We start from the raw sequence: 22,775 nt of genomic DNA, 5'->3' as shown, positions 1-22,775 counted from the left end.
CCTTCTCCATTAGGGTTATATTGCCAAACAATATTACAGAAATTAATTTGTAGGAGATGTATGTCAAGTATAGAAAGAATATCCCAGTGTTAGATGTTGATGGGTTCACAAACATGACCAGAGGCTGAATTTCCCTTGGAGCAATAGGTCAACACTGGTGGATTTAGGTTTGCTGAGACATTGCAGAATAGAACTACAAAGGATGCTAATGGACTGCTAGTTGCCATTTCTGTGCAAGGCATCTTCTTCCTATTAGCATCTCTGCCTGCCAGTGTCATATTCCTAGCAGATGTGTGCTGAATGCATAAATGTTTAACAAAGGGGATCTGACCTCAAAGACATAGAATTGCTAGCAACTGGGGGCTCCAGTCGTACACAAGGAGTCATGCAGGTTGCCTGATGCATCTTGTTACAGTGGAAGTGAAGATTTTCTTTAAGAACATCTACACAGGATGGAGTTGCCTGAGGAATGCCACACAGAGCACACTGTCAGGCACTGGGTCTTCACAGCTGTGCAACACTGTGAATGCTGAGGCACAGGAGCTGTCTTCACTTCCAGACAGTCAGCACACACTGACTTCACTTTTATGTCAGAGTGCTATCCACTATTTGGCTGGGGTATATTTTATTCCTGTCCTTTGTATATTATCTTATGAGAGGTCACATGACTGGGTGTTTTTTTTTTTTGTATCAAATATCAGAAAGCGGCAATATGATGCTTTCAAATCTAAGAATTTCAAGTTGAGTTCATATGATCCACACTTCCAGAGCAACATTTGAACTATAACCTATAGCTGCAAAAAAAATCACCTCTTTACATAAAAGAGGAAAACCTAGCATGGAGATTCCTGCTTTGCCTACAGAAGTAAAACTTTCACATCACGGAGGAAGTCGTGTGTGAGGTGAGCAGAGGGGAGCTGGCACATCTTTGATGTGGCATATGGTGGTTTGGCTGCTGTGGCTTTGGAAGCCTAGAGCTGAGTGTGGGAGCTCCTGCCTACTTGGCTAAGGGCTAGCTTCATTATTTCATAGAAGTAAAGCCTTGGAAGACAAGGCACACGAATGACTACAAGGGCCAAGGATCGGTCATTCGTGGCTCCTCTTTACAATCGAGTAGTGTTATAACTCATTCTGTCAAGTCCTGATTCCTTGTCCATGTACCAACAACATAATTCAGCAAAGGGTTCACTGCATCTTAGATAAAGAAAAAAAAATCATGAATGCATTTTCAAAAAATCCAGATTGATAATTAATGAATTTGAACAGACACACAAAATCCTTCCCCATCAGTTTAATGCCCGAGGCCCAGGTGAAGGAACTTAAGATTATTAGTGTTTGCTAATACCAGCATCGTTGCACATGGGAGAAAATATTGATTATCGACAGCACTAAGAAGTCAAGCTCACAGCAAACAACCATAGAAAGAACTCTCCTTCATGGAGCAAGTTTTCCACTTTATATGATGAGGCATGAAAATCAACATGTGTTTATAGAAAATAGGAAATATTTAATATATATAAATTTATTTGCCTTAGCAATTTACAATTAATGATTGATACCAGCAATTGAGGTAAAAATATACATGAGGTATAAATATAATATTTAAATGTAATATTATATTTTATTTCCAATGGCAAGATAACCACAAATAAAACATTGTGGTGTTCGACAAATACGTGAGATGCATCCTCTCCACTCCCCACTTTCCCCTTTCCTTTTCTAGAAGGATGCACTGATTTCGTACGCTGTAGTGATGTGATGAGTATGTGCACAACAAAAAACAAGCCAGGTTATTTGAAGAGAGGAGAGTCGGAAATACAAACACACTTGGTTTTACTGTGTTTAAGTGTCCTCTAGATGCTGGCTTCTCAGAGCGAGGTCTTTGGGCCAGAGCGTGGGTGTCCCTGAGGCCCACGAGCGATGCAGCATTTCACGCCCACTCCAGACCGCCTGCAGAGGAGTCTGCATGTCACAAGCACCCAGGGGGAAGTGTGTGCGCATTAGGAGTAGAGGATACTTGTGTTTGGGAAAAATGCTTATTCTGTGTTTCCCAAACACGCAGGGTCCTGTTCTCGGGACAGTGCCAGTGTTTAGCTAACCTACATTAATGATGTTGTTGATGTATAAACAGTAACCCAGCATATAGAGTTACGTTCAAGAGGTTTTGGATGGATTTGTTTTGTTCACAAAGCAATGTCCAAAAGGTAAATTACGGGGTTGTTGCCACCTTTTTTAGATACACACATGGGGATGGAAAATTCCTAGGTCATAATTCAAACAGTATGATTTACCTTGCACCATACCAAACTCATATGTAGCATTTTTATTCCTTTCAATAAAATAATTGCACATTATTTCAATAAAATAATTGCTGATAAGAGAAAACATTACATAAATGAAATAATACAGAAAAAACTGGAGCCATTCATTTAAACTGTTTCTTTTTGTTTTCTAACATCAGAGATATTCATTTCTGTCACAGACAACCAAAGAATATCTCTCTCCCTGAAACCAAACACAATAAGTTATCTTTCTTTTACAGTTGTTGAACTACAATAAAAACAAATCCATTCACAACTGGTTCAGGAGAGTCAATTTGCCCATCCTTTATATTAATAAATAAGATTGGGTCAGATGCATAGGTAGTTTGAGCAGGCTAATAAAGAAATATGAAACTAATAAACATGTTTATATTTTCTAAAACTAAAGAACATAGCTTTGGTCTTATACTAATTAAATATCTTATCTTTTGGATTGCAGAACAGTACTGAGTTATATTTTAAGAGCATCATACAGAAAAAATACGAGTTCCCTGAAGCTATGATGATCTAGGACTCTTGAACAATCATCACCTCCCTTTGGTGTCCAGAGTTAAATTCAGTGCAATACAAAACTGGTAAGAAAATGCCAATGAACTGTGCCCATGAAGGCCACTGGTCAAAGAGAATAACATTTAACATCATTATGAAATATAGGAGGCTACTTCAAAACCCTTGTGGAAATGTGCATCATCTTTCAACTCTCGTTTCTCTTGAACTTTTTGAAGTACCCTTGTCTCTATGGAAACCTGAGACCATGCAGAGATCATCATTGCCATGAAGATGTGAAGGGTGGTCTGCTCACTTCTAGTTGGGGCACGGTAGTGTCTCAGTCACTGGCATGACACAGTGGTCCCTCAGTGTCTGACATCTCACTGAAATCACATCTGGGGGGCCCAGTGCCAGTTGGCCAACGCCACTTCAATTTGGTAATGACTTTTCACCATTGCTTTGTATTAAAGAAGTAAGTTCTTCCCCTCACTCCATCCCAGCACTCCACCCTCAGTACTTGGTTGGCAGGAGCAAATCGACAAGGCGTCAGAACCTTTTAAATGGTATTTTCCTTTGGTTAGCTGATCTTTGGTTAGACATCATGGCAGCCTGTTGGACGACACATTCTCACACTTTGGTGTTAGCAGCAGGTTCTGCTCAGCTTCTAGGACAACAGGGAGATGGGACCCAGAGGAACTTGGGAAGAGCTATGTGAGGAAAGGACTCACCGAGTCAGACATTCTGTTTCAAAACAGACATATATAAAATGAGTATCTTACATATTTACAGCAAAGATGGAGATATACACATGTATATATACAAATGTTACACATACATTTATTTACAATGCAGTATATGCTTCTTAGAAGCCTTTAAATACAAAATTAGGCAATGCACAAGGAATAGTCCACTGAATTTTAAGTAATATAGATAAATGCTCTAATATTTAAAAATATTCTATTAGTATGGATGTAGCCATCTCCAGGAAGGCCAGAAAAGTTCCTTTTGAAATTCTTGTGTCCTCATCATGCCGACTGCTTTTCACTGCATCCATTCTTAAGCAATACTATGTCGGTCAGCCACTTGCTCTCTCTGGCTTTCTCATGCGCACACTCTCTGTCATTACCATTTGCTTTCTCTTCCTCTTCCCTGAGTTTGATGTCACGCTGGGAAAACTCAGATTTTCGTTTCTGGACCCTCAGCAATGAGGGGCTGAAAAGAGTTCCTGATTCTGGCTACTTCCGCTGCACACAAGTGTCCGAAGCCTTTGCTGTACCATTCCGGGGAGTGACCTCTGTGGGAAAGAAATCAGAAAGCAAGTGGGAAGGTCTGTTTGTCTCACTCAGCATTTTTCCATGGAAGACAGAGCCATCCTGAAGCCCTGGCCAACAGTGCACCCGCTACAACCTGGGACGGCCACCTTGTGGATCTGAGAACCTCATTCTGTCATTGGGTGCTTGGAAAATGTCTGGACCACCAATAGTCACTCTGTCTCTTCAGTATTCATCAGGTGCCTTAACATAACACCAACTCTTACAAGTAAAATGGCAAGAATTAGACTAAAGCTAGACTTCACTGAGAAAACTCACTTTCTGTCTACCAAAGTGAAGAACTTAGCTCGGTATCATGAAAACCTTGAAGGGAGTTGGATGTAAGTCACTTTCTTCTCAAAGGAAGGTAACTGCGGTGAAGAAGGGACAGCAAGAGGAGTCAGGTTACAAAGACACAAGAGAACAGAACACGGATTTGTGAAGATCTACTATATATGTGCCTGTGTGTGCTCCAGGTGAGAAGCACAGAAATAGAAGGGACAATAAACTACTCTATAATTCCACTCCTGGCATATAGCCAATAAAATCAGTGCATGGGAAAGACATCTGCACTCCTGTGCTCCTTGTGCACTATTCAGAATAGCCAGGATGTGGAAGCAACCTATGTGTGCATCAGAAGATGAACGGATAAAGACAATATGCTGTTTATCTACAATGGAATATTATTCTGACCTTATGCAAGGAATTCTCTCATTTATGACAACATGAGTGAGCCTAGGATGTTATACTACGTGAAATAAGTCAGGCACTAAAGGACAGATGCCACAGGATATCACACACAGGCAGAATCTGCAATTGTGCAATTATTGGAAGCGGAGAGGAGAATGAATACTAGGGGATGATGATACTAGAGGCTGGGGACATAATGGTCAAGGATCATAAAATTTCCAATAGAGAGAATAATTAAATAGACAGACCTACTGCAAACTACAGTGATTAGAGTTAACAAAAATGCATTATGTTCAGCCCTCACATGGTAGCCTAGTGGCTAAAGTCCTTGCCTTACATGCAGCAGGATCCCATATGGGTGGTGGTTTGTCTCCTGGCAGCCCCACTTCCCACCCAGCCCTCTGCTTTGGAAATCAGTCAAGAATGGCCTAAAGCCATGGGACCCTGCACTCTTGTGGAAGACCCGGAAGAAGCTCCTGACTCCTGGCTTTGGATTGGCTCAGCTCCGGCCATTGCAGCCACTTGTGTAGTGAGTCAGCAGATGGAAGATCATCTTTCCTCCTCTCTGTATATCTGACTTGCTAATTAAAAAAATGCATTGTATTCTTGAATGCTAACAGAATGTAGATTTTAAATGTACCCACCACAAAATATGTGAGGTCATGGATATGCCCATTAGCTTGCTTTGGCCAGTCTACAATGCTTATGTTTTAAAACATCATACTAGCAGTCCAGTATACTTACGCCCAAAGTTTAGTTGTCAATGAAATATACACAAGGAAAATGGAGAGTAAAGGCAAGAAGAGGGCTGCAAGAGAAGGAATAGAATGTAAGGAAAGAAGAAGAGAGGCACATAGAATCATCCTTGAAAGTGTGTTTATGGCAGCGAGGATCAAAGTATAGTGAAACAGGATGTCAGGTGACAAACGGGGCGCTGGAAGTGCTGAATGAGAGCCAAGACCTTCCAGCCCCAAACTGGCATCCTTGAGAGCTCACACTTACTTCAGGTCTATCCTGCAGATGTGGGTCAGCCGCGACTTGCCAGAGCCACAGGGTTCTATCAAGTACTGAGACTCCATCACCACAGCCCGCACTCCGCCCATGAGCTGGGCTTCTTCATGCTCCACAGACAGGGACACCAGGGTGCACATCCCTTTGGGCAAATCAGTCTTCCAGGTCCTGAAGCAAAACAACCCATACATTAAACATACAGCTAAGGGATAAAGTGGCACCTGACACCAGAACTAAGGTTTACATGTCAACTTTCCTGCCAAAACCCAGGCTGCAACTTCAATGCCAGTTACTTGGATGAAGCCAATGGTTTCCATAAGTTAGTGTCAAGTTTCCACAGTGCAGCTCAGAGCAGGCATCTCCACTCTCACCCTCAGAGGCCAGCCATGATCTTGCAGCTTTCAGTTTTATGTATGGAACCCCAAATGAAGGCCCAAGCTTGCTCTTCGGTGAATGCTCCCACCCATTACGGAGAAGATTTTTCTAATTTAGGAACTAAAAGTCTCATATTCAATTCAATTCATTCAGCTGCTGCTGAATACATCACTGTGACAGGCCCTGTGAAGGCACCCTGGGGCACAAAGAAATCCACAGCCCGGGAGAAACCGGCAACCCTCAAGAGACCTCAGAATGCCACAGTATTGCAGTCACGTAGCCATGCATGGAGGAGTCTAGAACCACATTGAGAGATATGGGCAGTCTGCTTGGAGGAGGTGATGCTCAGTTCAAGTCTTACTGTTGATGTCTCGTTTGGAGAGAATGAAACACATGTGAATCTGCTGATTCTTCAAATGCATGAGTGGCTCTTAAGATATGGCTTGTTTGACTCCAAAATTCAGAGGAGGGAAGGCAAACTTCAATTCAGTGGCAAAAAGAGCTGTGTAACAGTGCAAGTGATCCACAGACAAAATGCACACTCTTGAGAAAGAGTGAGTTCCTTGACATGGTAGCTGCTGAAGCACAGAGGAGTTGACCAACTGGGAAAAGCTTGCAGATGGACTTCAGAGTCAGGAGAGCTTTTGCAGAACCAGCCCTAATGTCCCTTGCCAGCACAGGCATGCATCATAATCAACTGTGTCATTATAATCCTCCCTTGTTCACCTTCTAGATTCTATTTCTTGATTTATTCACTTCATTTAGAACTTTATACTGTCATAACCATACCAGGATGAGAAACTGTTAAATATGCTCTTAGCTTATGGTTTAACTGTGTAGAAGAAGGTGAGACTTGATGGTGTGTGGGCTCTCCGTAGAAGGGCTTTACTGTAACAGTGAGATCTCTCTGGAAGGTTTGCTGTCTTGCCATGTGATTCCCTCTGTGGTGTCATGACCCAGCCAGAAGTCACTCACCAGAAGTTGAGCAGATGCTGGTACCATTGTTTTTGAACTTCCTAATTTCTGGTTCCAAGAGGTCAAGCGCCCTCTAATCTTCCTAAATCACCTGGTTACAGGTGTTTTATTATAACAGAGAAAATGGCTACAACACTCGACAAGAACCTGAGATAATGAAGGCTGACCTAGATGCTCTGCACTTCCCCACAGCTGTGACTACTCTGCGTTTTGCATGATTATGTGACTAAATAATTAAGACTGATGATTGCAAAGATCAACAGAAATTAAAAACAAAAAAAAAAAATGGGGAAAGCTGTATCTCTCACTGGAAACTCATGAGGGGCTAGAGTTGGGTGTCAAATGAGAGGGGAACAGGGTACTTCCAAAGGGATCAGCCAAGGCTGTGTGTGTTCGAATGAAGAGATGCCCTGGGGTCAGGACACATTTCACTCTGCGACTGCCTCACCATACTGCCACTTTCCTCCTTCCTGTGTTACCGACATACAGGATTCTTGTGGGCAGAAACGATGCTGTTGAGTTGTTGTAAATGCTGGATTCTCCTGAACCTCACAGCTCACTCACCTTTCCCCTCAGGTGTTAGATTAAGTATCAGAATAGTGAGACTTTGCTCAGACCTTTATATTTAAAATTCCATCCTTAATATCTCCTTAATTTATTTCCCCAAGGACAAGTGAGCCTATCTTTATTTCTTAGTATTTATTGATTCTTTCTCTCTCCCCAGGAAAACATAAACCTGTAAGAGAGCAGGGTATTGGTTTTCAATGTTCACTGGGGCTACTGCAGAGCCTGCAATGATGCCTGGCCCAGGAATGATGGACTAGTATCCATCTGGTCCTCTGTACCTGCAGGTTCCACATCTGAAGATGCAACCAACTGTGTATTGACAATATTCATAAAACAAAACAAAACAAAACCCTGCAGTGGCACTGAATATCTGTACATATTTTTTTCGTTCACTGTTTCCTAAACAAGACAGCATAGCAACAATTTCTATACCATTATGTATTAGAAGTGATGTAGAGTCTACAGGAGGATGTGCATAGATTCTATACAAATACTGCTCCATTTGTTGCAAGGGACTTGAGCTGCAAAGATTTGGTATCCAGCAGCAAGTTCTGAAACCAAGCCCTGTGGATTCAGAAAGATGACTGCACTAATGAGCATGCTGTGGGGCTGCTGTGTGGGCAGAAGGAAGGAAAGAGGAAGCACAAATGACCTAGCTGCCAAGGCTGGAACAGCTACTCAGTTTCCTGCCTGTGAGGGTGAGGGAGTGAAGTTTAACCCCCATCAGATGACTGATGTCCCAATAACCATAGTAAGGAGCCACTCTTATAACTGCCCATATTCTCTCAAGGTTTCTGAGATAAACATATATATTTTGGGAAAATGGACCATTCAAAGTCAAGGTCCCAAGGAATAATATCAAAGGCATAAAGTCCATGTGAAAAGTAACCTTTAGTTTGCCATCAAAACAGGTTTCATAAAGACACTCTTCTAAAATACACATTTGGGAATTGAACTAGTGATTTCTTTCATACAGCTGATCTGTGAAAACAGATAAGGTTTGCCTAGCTTTTCAATAAAAAAGGATATATTGATCTAATTACAGTTTATTTAGTTTCTTTAATATCCTCACTCTTTTTTTATTCTGATACAATGTTGCCTTTCTTTTGTGCAAATTTCCTGTTGTTGGTTGAGTGTTCCATTCTAAACCCAGAGAGCAAAGATCTGGAACTCAACCCATACATCAAGCAGAAGCAATATTTCAAAGGCAGACCCAACTCTGAGCAGCAGGTCACATCAAGTCCTCAAATGTGACTGTGCAACCAGCCTCTTGGTAGCACTGTGGAAAGGGCTGTGTCAAGACTCTTTGTATGACAATGACTTACAGACATGCAGAATTATACAGATAGGTCTGAAGTTACTTATGCTCAGTCTTAAGAGTTCCATGCACTGAAGACTTGCCTTCCAGGGGAAGAAAGGAAAAAAAAAATCAGGAGAAAAACTAATCAGCTCTAATTTGCATATTTTGGCAGAAAGTGCATTAGGATCAACAGCAGCTAGTGTCGGGTCTGTGTTCTGAAGGAAATGAATGATATTTATGGCCTAATAAACTGTGTGCTCCACAAGGAGAGGGGCCATAAGAGAAGCCAGGCAGGGCTGTAAATTGGGTGGAACAAGCAGAAAGTCAGACACAGATATAGTAAAGTCAGGATGTGAGCAGTGTTGGGAGAGCTAGCTTAGTGTTCCCTGTGGCAGCTGGATGTAGGTAGTGGAGAACTTCAGATAGGGCTTAAATCTGTAGCATTCATCCTGCCTTTGGGACAGAATGTCGCAGACCCTGGAGACAGCCTTACCTGAGAACCACGAAGTCTCTGGAAGGGTGGGGAGGCATGCTGTTCACCACATACTGATAGATCTCTGTTTGCCTATCCAGGGTCTCCACCACCTTCCACTGCACAAAGTCCTCATCCCACAGATGTCGTTCTCTTAGCACACGATGCAACACCACCGAGGGTGGCGCCTCCACCTCCACTGCGGCCTTCCATAACCTCAGCGGGTTGCCATCCCCGACCTGGGGAAAGACACACCACATGCTCACACGGGAGGTCACCTGAACCCACCTAAATTCCATCCTACTCCCAAGGTGTTCAGACACAACACCGATTATGCAAATTCAAAGAGTGATGCTGCATACTTCAATTTAAGCTTTTTTTAAAGATTTATTTTTATTTGAGAGACAAATTTATATATAGAGAGACATACAGAGAAATCTTCCATCTCCTGCTTCATTTCCTAGAGCTGAGCCAATCCAAAACCAGGAGCCAGGAGCTTCTTCCAGGTCTCCCATGAAGGTGCAGCATCTCAAGGCTTTGGGCCATCCTCCACCACTTTCCCATGCCACAAGCAGGGAGCTGGATAAGTGGTGCCGATGGGACAAGAACTGGCATCCACATGGGATGCCAGCACTTGCAAGGGGAGGATTAGCCAATTGAGATGTCACATCAGCCCATTAAATCCTTAAGCTTAGATGACAATAAAAGTAAAAAAAATAACATACCAACACAGACATAATACATCATGTGCCAGAGACTGTCCTAATCCATTTGATTTTTAGGTAGTTCCCCGTGAAAGAGATGCTCCTAGAGTGTCCATTTTGCAAATGACAAAATGGCACAAGGAGAGGGGCGAGGCTTACGGAACACAGCGAACGGAAGAAACAGGAAGAGGATCAGAAGTTGGGCTACATGATCTGTTTCTGATTTTATGTAAAAGACCTGTGGATGAGTCTTTGGCTGGGGCCTTTGAATGGTACATTTGCATGGAGCAGTTATTTGGGAAGCAAAAACAAATCTCTGTCAGATATGGCCTTTGGAGAATCGCCTTTTTTGTTAAAAAAAAAAAATGTTGATTTCTGTTTAATTGACAGGAAGAGAAAGCTCCCATTCATTGGTTTGCTTCTCAAACAACCAAACATTGGTTGGCTGGTATTGGGACTGGGTGAGAAGGTGAGAATTCAGTTGGGTCTTCCAGGAGAGTGGCAGGAACCTAATTAGTTGAGCCATCATCTACTGCAGCCTAAGTTGTATATTAACAGAAAGCCAGAATCTGTGGCCAGAGCATGGAGTTGAACCTAAGCACTGTAATATGGGATGTGAAAATCTTAACTACTAAGACAAATGTTCAACCCTCTGTTATAAAAATATTTTGTTTATGGGACTCATGCAATGTCTCAGTTGGTTAATCCCCCCTTGCAAATTCCAGGATACCATATGGGCACTGGTTTGTGTCCCAGCTGTTCTGCTTCCCATATAATTCTTTGCCAGTGGCGTGTGAAAGAGGCGGAGGATGGCCCAAAGCCTTGGGACCCTACATCCATATGGGAGATCTGGAAGAAGCTCCTGGATCCTGGTTTTGGATTGGCTCAGTTCCAGCTATTGTGGCCATTTTGAGAATGAACCAGCAGATGGAAGATCTTTGTCTCTCCTTCTCTCTGTAAACCTGCCTTTCCAATAAAAATAAATAAACATAAAAAATTATTTAATGGGCCAGTTCAATGGCATAGCAAGCTACTCCTCCACCCAGGGCACTGACATCCTATATAAGCAGCAGTTTGTGTCCTGGCTAATGGCTTCTCTGCTAATGGCCTGAGAAAGCATCAGAGGATGGGAGAACCTGGAGATCTAACATTATAATAACTTCCCTGGTTTCCAGCTTTGGACTGGTCCAACGTTGGTTACAGCAGTCATCTGGGGAGTGAACCTGCAGAGGGGGGTCGCTCTGTCTCTCCCAGCAATTCTCCCTTTCAAGTAAAATAAATAAATCTTTAACAAAAGAAGCAGACAGGGTGATCACCTTCTTGAAGGCAAGATCTGTGTTATCAGTGCTGGAGCACGCGACCCAGCCTTTGAACTTCTCCTTGGCTTCTTTCTGGAGGCCATGGACGAGGTGTTCCAGGTAAGTGTGGAACGTTGCTCCACTTTCCTCCAGTTGCGTGCCCAAGTCTTCCAGGGTTGGTGCATTGATCTCTGCCTCCATATAGGATTTACGAGACTGGGCCACCATCTCATGTGGCACCTGAACCAACAAATGCAAAAAAGAATAACATAGAACTAAAGAAATGCTAAGAGCAACAGTTTGAGAAAGCAAGAGCATTGCACCGACAACCAAAGTCTGAGCAGTGTGCCAAGGGCTATAGGGCTGGAGCTGGTTTTGCAAGGTAATGCCAAGGTCAAGAGAGGCCTTCCTAATGTCAGGCAATACAAACATATTTTTAAGTCTATTTTCACTATTCAAAAACATTATAATAACTTCCCATTCATTCTTTCCATTTTCCCCTTGTTTTCTTTTTAATGTATTTCTGTTCAGTTTGGCAAAGTGTGGGTTCAAGCAATTTTATCCCCCATAGACTTGTAGCAGCTAGACTTGCTAAGGGAAACATAAAAAATGATTTAAAAAAAAAAAAAACCACATTTTTTTATCACACTTTTCCAATTGGCAAATGTCAATTTTACTACAAAAAATGTATGCCAGCAGTTACATCCTCTTACTCTTTAACATGTCTGTGGCTCTATTCACAAACTGTCATTGATTCTTAGTAAAATAGAGTTTTCTCAGTCTCTCTCTCTCTCACACACACACACACACACACACACGCACATGCACGCACACACCACACACAAAGAGGAATTGAAACTAATCAAAGGTTACTGCTTGCATGAAAACTAGCATCATGGTAACCCTAAGTTTCCTTAGCTATTAAAACTTTGATTGTCCATAGCCAGAGCTTCTCATATTTCTTGGAGGCAAAGACCAGAATTTACATGACATTGCCATTTTAAAATCAAGAACCAAAAGATCTAACCATAAATGGAACCGACATTCTATGTGTCTTATTTAGTTCCAAGAGCTACAAGGAAGGCGCTTTAGAACCTTTTTGCTCACCTCAAAAAGTCTGTCACATTCCATGATCATGTGGGCCAGGCCCTGTGCGGCAGCCAGGTTCTCATTGAGGTCCTTTTGATCTGGCTTCCCGGTGGCATATTTCTTCTGGATGACTCTGTAATTGAACGTGAGTGTGCTGAGCAGATCCCAAGGCAGAGAGCCTCGCACAGCCCAGTCCACCCCCTTGTGTTTTCTTTCAGACCAGATGTGATGCAGAACCCACGTCCAAACAAAAACCACCAAGCCTCTTAGATACTCTGAGGCCAGCTCGCACTGGGAACAGGAAGCAGTGTGGGAGGAGAAATGAATCTATTTTTTCCAAAATTTGAAACGATTTGATTGCAAACCCCTGAGTTTGGGTCTTAAATAGAGCATTCTTTCAAAGACTGGAAAACACTAGTTTGTGTGCTCTCCTCCTTCCCACTCACAAACAAAACAAAATAAAGCAAAACTTCTCAGGCTTTCTGGGTCACCACTGACCCTTTCCAACACCACTTCATGAATCCAAGCCCCATGAACAATGTGATCTGGGAAGGGGTTCTGATTACAAAGAACCAACAAGCCCTCCCTTACAGTCCAGTGCCAGAAACCTTTTGTTTTGTTTTGTTTTGTTTTGTTTTAGCAAGCTTTGGGGAGGCCCTGGTTTGGGATGATGGCTGAGGCTGAGGAACCCACCTGGGAGAGCTTTCTTTCTTCAGTAGGTTAAGATGAAAGAGCGAGGGGGCTAGGCACACAGCCAGGTTCATGGGCGTCATCTGGTTCTCTTCCACCAAGTTGACGACATCATTCAGGAAACACAGGAGCGTCTGCAGCACTTCCCTGTTCTCGTCGGCCAGGAGCAGGATGGCGGCTTGCACCGCCTGCAGCCGCTGCTCTTTGGGGACATCTGAGAGAAAGTGGGTACCAGGTCATGAGAGAAATATAGGCAGAAAGCCTTCTGGGGCACAGGGCAAGAGTGTGTGAGCTCCACCTGCCTGGTACAAAGGCACACTTACACATGTGGGTGCTGCCACCATCATAATCAGTAACCACAGAAGCTCACGGCCTGTGCAAGTCAGTCCTCGGTCTGGTGAGAGCTTGGTTCTAGGACTCTTAGTTCTGAGACTCAGTGCACAGGTCCCAGAGGTAAAATGGTATAGTCTTTGTAGAGAACCTATGTATATCCACGCATACATTTTAAATCATGACTGGATGACTTATAATGCCCAATACAACATAAACACAATGCAATGGCCATTAAACAGAATTGTTTAAGAAACAATGACACAAAAATAAAATTCCTATAATGCTAGTGCCCATGTAAAAAATTTTTAAATAGTTTCGATCTGTGGTTAGTGCAATATGCAGATGTGAGATCCATAGACACAGAACTTAGGAATATGTTTAGGCCTCACAGCAGGAGGCAGGCCTGACTTAAGCCCAGAATCCACTGTCTTAATGTCCTGGTGATGCTAAGAAAGTGATGTCACCATCTGCTTTTTCATACTCTGAGTAATCAATCCAATCATCTGTTTTCAGATTTTTTTTTTTCTGTTCTATTGAAACTGGTGAGAGGCTGAGGCTAGGTGAACTGGGTTTTCCTCCTACACACTCTTCCTACAAAAAACTTGGTTGGGAAACACCTCTCATGATGCTAGGAAATTTGTGCGGCATGATTTGAAAGCCCCTGAGTAGTCGGACAACAGTGTGGCCTTTACCCACTCCCACTGGAACAGCAGGCCACCTTGGCACAATTAACCATCACTGGTGGAGTCAAATTAGCTGGCCTCTGGACTTCTAGAGCACATTGCCTCGAAAATAAGCCTAGTAATTCTTTCCTACAAAGTTTCTGGGGGCTTAGATAAGAGGATGCACTCAAGGGCATTGTGTGAGGAAACAACGTCAGTCCTTTTGCAACTGTGGGGTTTATGGAAACAGGTTGTGGTTGGCAAAGAGGACTCACGCTCCCTAATACTGCAAGTTGCATTCACTTACTCTTTAACATATTTGTGGCCACAATCATAACTGGATTCTTAGTAAAAAGGGATTGCTCATACTACCACTTTGCCCTTTGCAGTCTATTCCTTTTGATGGTTGTCCTTGAGGTGGCAATGAGGGGCTCTGCTTATGCAGGCTTAAAAGGGAACTGGTCCTAACAATTCAAGCGAAAACCTCAGACAATGGGTGTTTAGGTGCTGCATTTTGCTGCCCCCTGGCTGTGTTTCTTTAGTGCTTTCAGATCTGATTCAGTGCCCTTATCCTCATAAGACACAATCAAGAGCATCCTTCTGTTAACACACTCTAAAGCAGGGTCTCTGCTGAGGTTGTCTGCACTGCCAAGGGATGGGGGAGTATGCTCATGACAATCCCTTAAGGTCTGGGAAGAAGACAGGATCTCTAATTGTGCACATTTTTGTCTCATCATTAAATATACTGGTTGGGCATGCGTTATAATACGTATGGTATATCACAGTGCATCACAGTATATTTACATTATTCACACATAAATGCACACATTTACATCATTACTACTCATAGGGATATATGATAAAAGATGTGGGGTATGGGCCTGGTGTTATAGGACATCAGGTTAAGCTGCTGCTTCAGATACCGGCATCCCAGGGCTGCTCTACTTTTGACCCAGCTTCCTGCTAATGTGCCTGGGAAGGAAGTTGAAAGTGGCTAAAGAACTTGGGACACTGTCACCCACATGAGGGACTTGGATGGCATTCTGGGCTCCTGACTTTAGCCTGGCCCTGCCCTGGCTGCTGTGGCCATTTTGGAGAGAATCAGCAGATGGAAAACGTTTCCCTATTTCCCACACCCCACAACTCCATGACACTCTATTTTTCAAATAGATAGGTAGGTAGGTAGGTAAATAGATAGGTAAATGTTTTGAAAAATATGGAAGAGCTGGCATTGTGGCATAGAGGGTGAAGTCATCATTTTTCATCCAATATGGACACTGTTTCAAGTCCTGGCTGCTGTACTTCTGACCTGGTTGTCTTCTAATGTATCTGGGAATGCAGCTGAAGATGACCCAGGGTACTTGGGTCTATGATATCAAAGTGGAAGATCTGAATGGAGCTCTAGGCTCCTGACTTTAGCCTGGCTGAACCCTACATTTGTGTTTTGGGGAATAAATCAGCAGATGGAAGATCTTGCTCTCACACAGCTTCAGATTCATAAGCAAATCTTTAAAAAAATATATGGATCTTGCTACCTTGAGTCTTTAGTATGATCTCTTGCCCAGGTTCTGAAGAGGCAAAGGTTTTGGGTTTCAATGCTGGGCTCCTCTGTTGCTTCTAAGCACCCTGCAGGAGTGGCCTGGGCTGGCCACACTCCTGGCCAGCCAGAACATCTGAATTTCTGAAAATGTTTCTGTCTATTCCCTCTGCGACCTGAAACCCATCTCATCTCTGCGTGTCCATTGCACACCAGCACAAGATATACCTGGGGTTAATGGAAAAGAGTCATTTTGTTGCAGTTATAGAAAACCATTTTTTTTTTTTTTGCTAGCTTGTGCTGAACTATTAACAGCTACTACTGATGAGTTCAAGCTTGTAAGCCATGTTGCAACTTCAGCTTGAGATATTTAACTGCTTCTAGATATTCTGTTATAGCCAAGATGCCCAGAGTGAATACAAAGGTGCATGAAAATGTTTACGCGAAATGCATGATATGAAACAATTAGGCCTAGATTTCCACACTTTTTACACCAAAACAAATTTACCTTTTAATTGAATCTTCCGTGTGTGTTTTGAAGTACTCTGTTACACTGTTCCATTTTAGATTGCTAAACTTCTCTTCCATGCCAACACTTCTCCTTTGAAGGGTCATCTATCATCTATATTCATTGTAACCATTTCTTTCCTACTCGTGTTCCCATATTCCTCAGAAAGTACTTTTGCCCATTATTTTCTTATAGTGCTATTTGAGGTCAAGCATTCAACATTCAGTTTCAATCCAATTTTCTTCAACCTTACAGCTGACACTCCTGAGTTCCTCCTCTTTATGAGGTTCCCACGAACAGCATCTAGGTCTGCATTTCCAAGTGCTGACAATCAGGACCATGTGGATACCTCACATTTGTCATTCTGCCGATTCTGAATCCTTCTTCCTGCCTCCTGGCCTCCTAACCACTTTTTCCTGTTCTCTTTCTATGTTCTTTCAGTCCCTAAGCCTTCAGGGTTGGCTTTCTCCTTCATGTAGATCAGCAGGATTCCCAAATAATTTAATAACTCCTTCAACATTCCATGCTCATTAGTCATTTGATAGAAGTTCAAGACACGGCAGCTGAAATCAGAGTTGCTCTTGGCCCTGAGAAGGAAATGCTCCCCTCTCTCCAGTGATTTGGGAACTTTGGTGCTATATTTACCCATGGAATGTCTTACTCTTCACTCTAACTGCTGGAAGTCACTGTAGGCAACCCAGATCTCCATTACTATGCTGGTTCCCTAACTTGCCATGGTCTTCAAGTTCCTTACTCTCGTATACCATTTACAGATTACAGTCCAATGGGCTTGCATCATTGTGGCAGGCCTAAGTTTGTTCTCATACTCACTTCCCATTCTCTCTTCCTTCCTTACTAAGAAAACACAGCATCTTGTTAAGGTGTGCACTGCAACATACTCCGGGAATGAGAACCTCCTGTCAACTTGATGGTGAGCCCTATGGCCTAAACCAAAAATAGCAATCCTATTCCTCTTGGCAAATGTCCTTTTGGGGAAAGGATACAAATCATCTGGCAGATAAGACTAAGATAATTGTTAGGGGAAGCTTCTGCAAGTTTTATCTTGCTGATAAAAACATACATGTGCCCAAGGAGAAGCCCTTTCTCTTCCTTCCTGCCTTTGAAGGTACTTTTGTGCTAATTATAAGTGGTGGTACTAATACTGTGACCTCCAGGAGAAAGCCAGGGGAGAAAGCTGGCTTTAGCTCTGGCATCACTCAACTGTAGAATTATTCAATTCTGAAATTATTTAACTTCATATTTCTTGCCTTCTGGGATAATAAAATGTCTTCATTCTATAAATGGTTAATTGATGGATTTGGGGTTCTATCTTTATATCTGAGAGCATCCTGACTGGCCAGTCCCTCCATATCTACAGGTTCTCCAACTCCTTAATGAATCAGGGATAAATTCCTTTACATAACGTTCAACTTATAAGGCTTTAGACAAAGTTTTCCATGTCAACTGGTATCACACTGGAAGCCATTTACCGCACACGGAAGCCAGAAAAAAATTACCATACTCTGCTGTCACATGCTCTGATCACATGTTTCACCCACAATGTGGCCCTCACACATCTCAATTCTCAGGGGTCGCTCATGTTTTCCTCCATGCTGTGTTTCCTCATCTTAAACTCTTGTATTTTGTAATTTTGCAATGGAACTGTTCCAATCTGTATGCATTTACCACCATGCACTGCATGACAAGGTTTCAGTCAATGTGGATCACAGATATAACAGTGATCTCACAATACCGTGATGGAATTGAGAACTTCCTATCCCCCACTGATGCTATAGCTGTCTTGACACTACAGTGCAATACACAACTCACATGTTTGTGGCAATACTGGTTTTCAGACACACCTACTGTGCTGCCAGTGTACAAATGTACACTGGAAGGGCTGTGGCACGGTGTGACACCACTGGTGGCCTGATCAGATTCCATATTAAAGTGCAGTCCTGGTTGCTCTGCTTCTGACTCAGCGCTTGTTAATGTACTTGGGAAGGCAATAGAAGATGGCCTGAGCGTTCGGACTCCTGTGACCCATGCGAGATACTCAGATGGAGTTCCTAGCTCCTGGCTTCAGTTTGCTTCAGCCCTGTGGCCACTTTGGGAATGAACTAGCAAATAGAAGGTCACACACACACTCTTTCTCTCTGCCTTCCCCTCTCTCTGTGTGTTAATCTGCATTTCAAATATATAAAATAAAAATCTCAGGAAAGAAATCTACAAAGACAAAAGTGTAGCAACATAATTATGAATAGTACATTATATGGAATTACTATAAATGGCTATGTTATTGGTTTATAGAGTAGTTTAGAGGGTGCTATTACTTATTGACTGTAAAACAGAGTGCCCCAATGCACCACAGAAGTCTCACATATCTCATGTTTATTACATGAAGAGTCCATGAGTGACTGACTTCCACCATCTAGGTTAGTGTAAATCCATTCCTACTTGGTCCCTTAGCACTGAAACCGCCAAACAAAGCATTTCTCACAATGTGTCCCTTTTGTTCAGGATGCATCACTGTGCCCACGTCTCATCTCCCTCCACCTCGGCCATCCACGCTCTGCAGCTCAGCATGTTGCCCAGCACATAAGTCACATTTCATAAATGTTTATTCAACTAAAACGAAGCCGTACTTTCATCTGGCTTTTTGCTTGTGAGACTCAGAAACGGCAACAGCATTTATCTCTTGGGAGTAATCTGGTTTTAGCCTAAGACTAGTGTCAACCTTTATTCAAGAATAGATTAGATGTAAAGACTAGAATTTGATCATTCCAAACCACAGGGAGGCTTAATTGAAAAACAGAGTTCCCTCTCACACCAACCACGTCACGAGCTGCTTGTGTTTCGGTTCCAGCAATGAGTACCATTAATTTAACTTAACCTGATTGCTTCGACAAAATAATATTTATTTAGAGGGTCACCACTTTATTCTGTTTTTACAAGTGGTATTGATTATAAACCTTTTCGACCTTGCCACATTATACAGTCCTCAAACACATTTAGTGCAGAATGCTGCATGGCAGGGATCTCCGGGTTGGATTTATTTCATGTCAGGGCCCATTTGTTTTACCACAGATTCAAAGTCCATGTGCAAACTGCATTGCTCTGAAAACTTGAGATTCGGTCATCAAAAATAATTAATCATCTTAATCATACCTAAGGAAGAGTTGCTTGCTCACTTCCAATATTTCCAATTGGAACTGCCTTTATCAAGATTGGACTTTAAATCAAAGACTGTTATTTTCAAGGGCTATTTTAGTTATGTGGGTTTGTTGAGAACTATTGATGTAACATCACTTAAAATTTGTACGTGAAATATAAATCAGTTGAATTAACCTTAATTGTTAATTTGGCTTGCTTAATTTTCACCAAATTAAAAAAGAAGGGATCCAGTTGGCACATTGCTTATGAACCTGCTTGGGATATCCACAGAGATTATCTCTGAGTCCCTGGGTTTCAGTCCTGGTTCTGCTTCTGATCCAACTTCCTGCTTCTGCACATCCTGAGAGACAGTAAACGATGACATACTATTTGGGGCCCTGCCCCTATGTGTGAGATCTGGATTATGTGCTCCTGGATTTCGCCGGCCCTACTCATGCTATTGTGGGCACACAGGGAGTGAACCAGCATGTGGAAAATATCTCTCTCTGTGACTACACTTTTTAAAAATATACAGATCTGTTTATTTCTGTTGGAAAGGCAGATTTACATAGAGAAGGAGAGACAACGAGAAAAAGATTCTGTCCACTAGCTAACTCCCTAAGTGGCCACAACAGCTGTAACTGAGCTGACCCGAAGCTAGGAACCAGGAGCTTCTTCCGGGTCTCTCATGCAGGTGCAGGGTCCCAAGGCCATGGGCTGTCCTCCACTGTTTTCCCAGGTCACAAGTAGGGAGCTGGAAGGAAACTGGAGCAGCCAAGACATGAACAAGAGCCACTGGGCTACCGCTCTTGGCCCTGTGCTTTTCAAATAAAACAAAATTAAAGGAATATGTGAATCTGCAACAAGTTCATGCAAAATGTAGATTATTACAAAAATTTTGTGGCTCAAATTTCTTCGTACCAAAATAAACTTATCTTTTCATTTCATTTTTTTCCAAAACATTTTGTCAGACTCCCATATATTTGCTCTTTATCTCTAATCTTTTTTAATGCTTGGTTTTGATTTTCCTATACCTTAAAGAAATGCATACTTTTTAAAAAAAATCACAGGAATTTTTAACAAATACTTGTGTGTAAAAGTAAATTTTATTATATGTCCTTTACATTTTAAATTTATTGAAAGCATATTGCAAGTTAGGTTGAAATCTTACACAAAATCCTACTGCAATATGTGGATGCTAAAAAGATCATTTTCAAAGGCAAATCTATTGGCCCGAAGATTCTCATACTAAACTGTGACAAGAGATTACATCTGGAGAATAAGATTGTAAGTTAAGTAGACTTTGTAATGAATTCAGGAATTACTTAGCAAGGCACTTGTTTAACCCGTGAACTCTCCTGGGAATGCTGATCCGTGTTACTTCCACTTACATTGGTAAATGTGGAGGAAGGTCTCACTGAGCTTGTTGGTGAAAAGGGGCTCTGGGAGGTCCCGGAAGAACTGTTTCACCATATCCGCCACATCATACGCAGACTGGTCTTCATAGTTGACGTGTCCAGGGAAATTCTCGTTCATTTGTCGCAGGGCATGGATTCGAGACTTTACTCCGGATTTGCGAAAAAGACCCACCTAAAACAAGCCACAGGGGCATGTTAGTCAGGATACCCTTCCCCAACGACACTTTATTCCTCAGGGCAACACCCGGATGGGTGTGAGAAGACCTGAGGTCAGCACTAACGGGGCCAGAATTGCATAACAACTAGTACATTCTGAATTACTGGTGTCGTTATTTTAAATCATAACAGAACACCCACTTCCTCTTCTATAAATTAAAGATAAGAATAATGTTCCACTTCACAGGGCTGCTATGGGGACTAAATGAGAAAAGAAATATGTGAGGATGTGCTTTGTAGCTTGTAGAGTCTACACTATTACAGATCTTATGATGCAATGCCTTTAAGAAATAGTGATAAAATATTCACTACGGATCAAGAACACTGAGTTCCTGGGAGTGCCAGTGAACAGTCAGACAAAATTTTGTACCCTGTAGTGTTCACTATTTCTTGGAGCTAATGGAAGGTTGGGTCAAAATATTGTGATGGGAGATGGGAAGATCCTAGGAAAGCAACTATTTCCAATGTCTCCTTGGGGAAGATTCTATGGAGAACATGCTCATGAAACAAAATCATAACAGACATGTATTTTGATTTTAAAGGTCTTATTTGCTTTTCCTTCTTCAGAATCTTTAGTACCTCTTCTGCACACTAATGCTGATACAGTTCTGTAGGTCCGGGTATTCCCCCCTTTTTCCACTCCCTCCCTCCCTTGCCCTCCTACCATTTCTTCTCCCCTCCTTCCCTCCATATTATTAAAGCAGTATAATCCTCCAGCAATACTTACAAGTCCAATGTTCTGCTACTTGTGTGCACCGTGGCATTGCAGATAATAGACAATGGCAGAAAATAAGTTAAAGAGGCATCAAGAATATGATGCTAGATTTTCTGCCTCTGTCTATTCCTACCTTTCTCATTACAACTGACACTACTCTGGATAGTTATTATGTGTCTTTTGCTCTAGTGAAAATGATTCTTGGATGACTTTTTCTTTTCCAGGCTTCAAGACAATGTTGTAGCATGAGTTTTTCATCTCAGGGACTTAAACTCCTTCTCTGACAGATACATAGAGCAAGAAGATGCTAAGGAGATTACGGCTCTACAAGGCATGAGTGATGTTAGCAGAGGTCTCATGGTGAGAACTAGGAAACTGTAATGGTTAGGGTAGGCTAAGGTGTGAGCTCTGACTCCATTAGGAAAAAAAACAACTCAGCTTTCCTGGGAATTCTGGTTTAGGGTGAAATAAATAACATGCTTGCTCTTTTAAAATGCCTGAGGGGTACTGTGTTGCTTAGCAGTGGATCCACCTCACGCCACAGTGGCTCATAGGTTAGGACACTTGGGTGGAGACAGCAAGGTGAGAACATTCCTGAGTGGTTGGACAGGTAGGCAATGACACTCAGTGTTTGCAGATGGGCACCAGTGTAGGTCATTTCCCTACCTGCTCAGTGTGCCAGACAGACCTTGACCCAAGTTCAGGTGTCTGACAAAGGCTCTCTTGATTTCTGTTGCTGTAGAATGGAAAGCAGTCCTAGCCCTTTTAAACTGCAAGAACAGCAAGGGAAGAATTCCAAGCCATCAGAGAAGACTCAGTTTTTGTGTATGTCTGCTGAATGCATCAGAGGGGAAATTAGGTGCTGTTACTTTTGTTTTGTGGCCATAAAACGAGAAACCTTAGTACTACGTGTTCGTATTCTAGGGCTTATCACCCTATCCC

At 42.4% G+C, this 22,775-nt stretch overlaps 1 protein-coding gene across 3 annotated transcripts in view; it reads right to left on the bottom strand.

Annotated features, from left to right (window-relative positions):
• Positions 1-1,666: 1,666 nt before the first annotated feature.
• Positions 1,667-22,775, bottom strand: part of STARD13 (StAR related lipid transfer domain containing 13) — a 230,545-nt gene continuing 209,436 nt past the window's right edge. For all 3 annotated transcript variants that reach the window (XM_040979791.1, XM_040979789.1, XM_040979790.1), the window contains exons 8-14: positions 20,876-21,074; positions 13,295-13,505; positions 12,620-12,734; positions 11,531-11,752; positions 9,532-9,749; positions 5,813-5,989; positions 1,667-4,104 (exon numbers count right to left, since the gene is read on the bottom strand). In XM_040979791.1, coding sequence (XP_040835725.1) covers positions 3,987-4,104; positions 5,813-5,989; positions 9,532-9,749; positions 11,531-11,752; positions 12,620-12,734; positions 13,295-13,505; positions 20,876-21,074 — 1,260 coding nt within the window. In that variant the 3' untranslated portion in view covers positions 1,667-3,986. The remainder of the gene's footprint in view (positions 4,105-5,812; positions 5,990-9,531; positions 9,750-11,530; positions 11,753-12,619; positions 12,735-13,294; positions 13,506-20,875; positions 21,075-22,775) is intronic.

Source organism: Ochotona curzoniae, unplaced genomic scaffold (genome assembly GCF_017591425.1).
Source record: "Ochotona curzoniae isolate NIBS_2020 unplaced genomic scaffold, NIBS_Ocur_1.0 contig_3332, whole genome shotgun sequence".
Taxonomy (NCBI): Eukaryota; Metazoa; Chordata; class Mammalia; order Lagomorpha; family Ochotonidae; genus Ochotona; species Ochotona curzoniae.
This window is presented reverse-complemented; position numbering and strand designations above follow the sequence as displayed.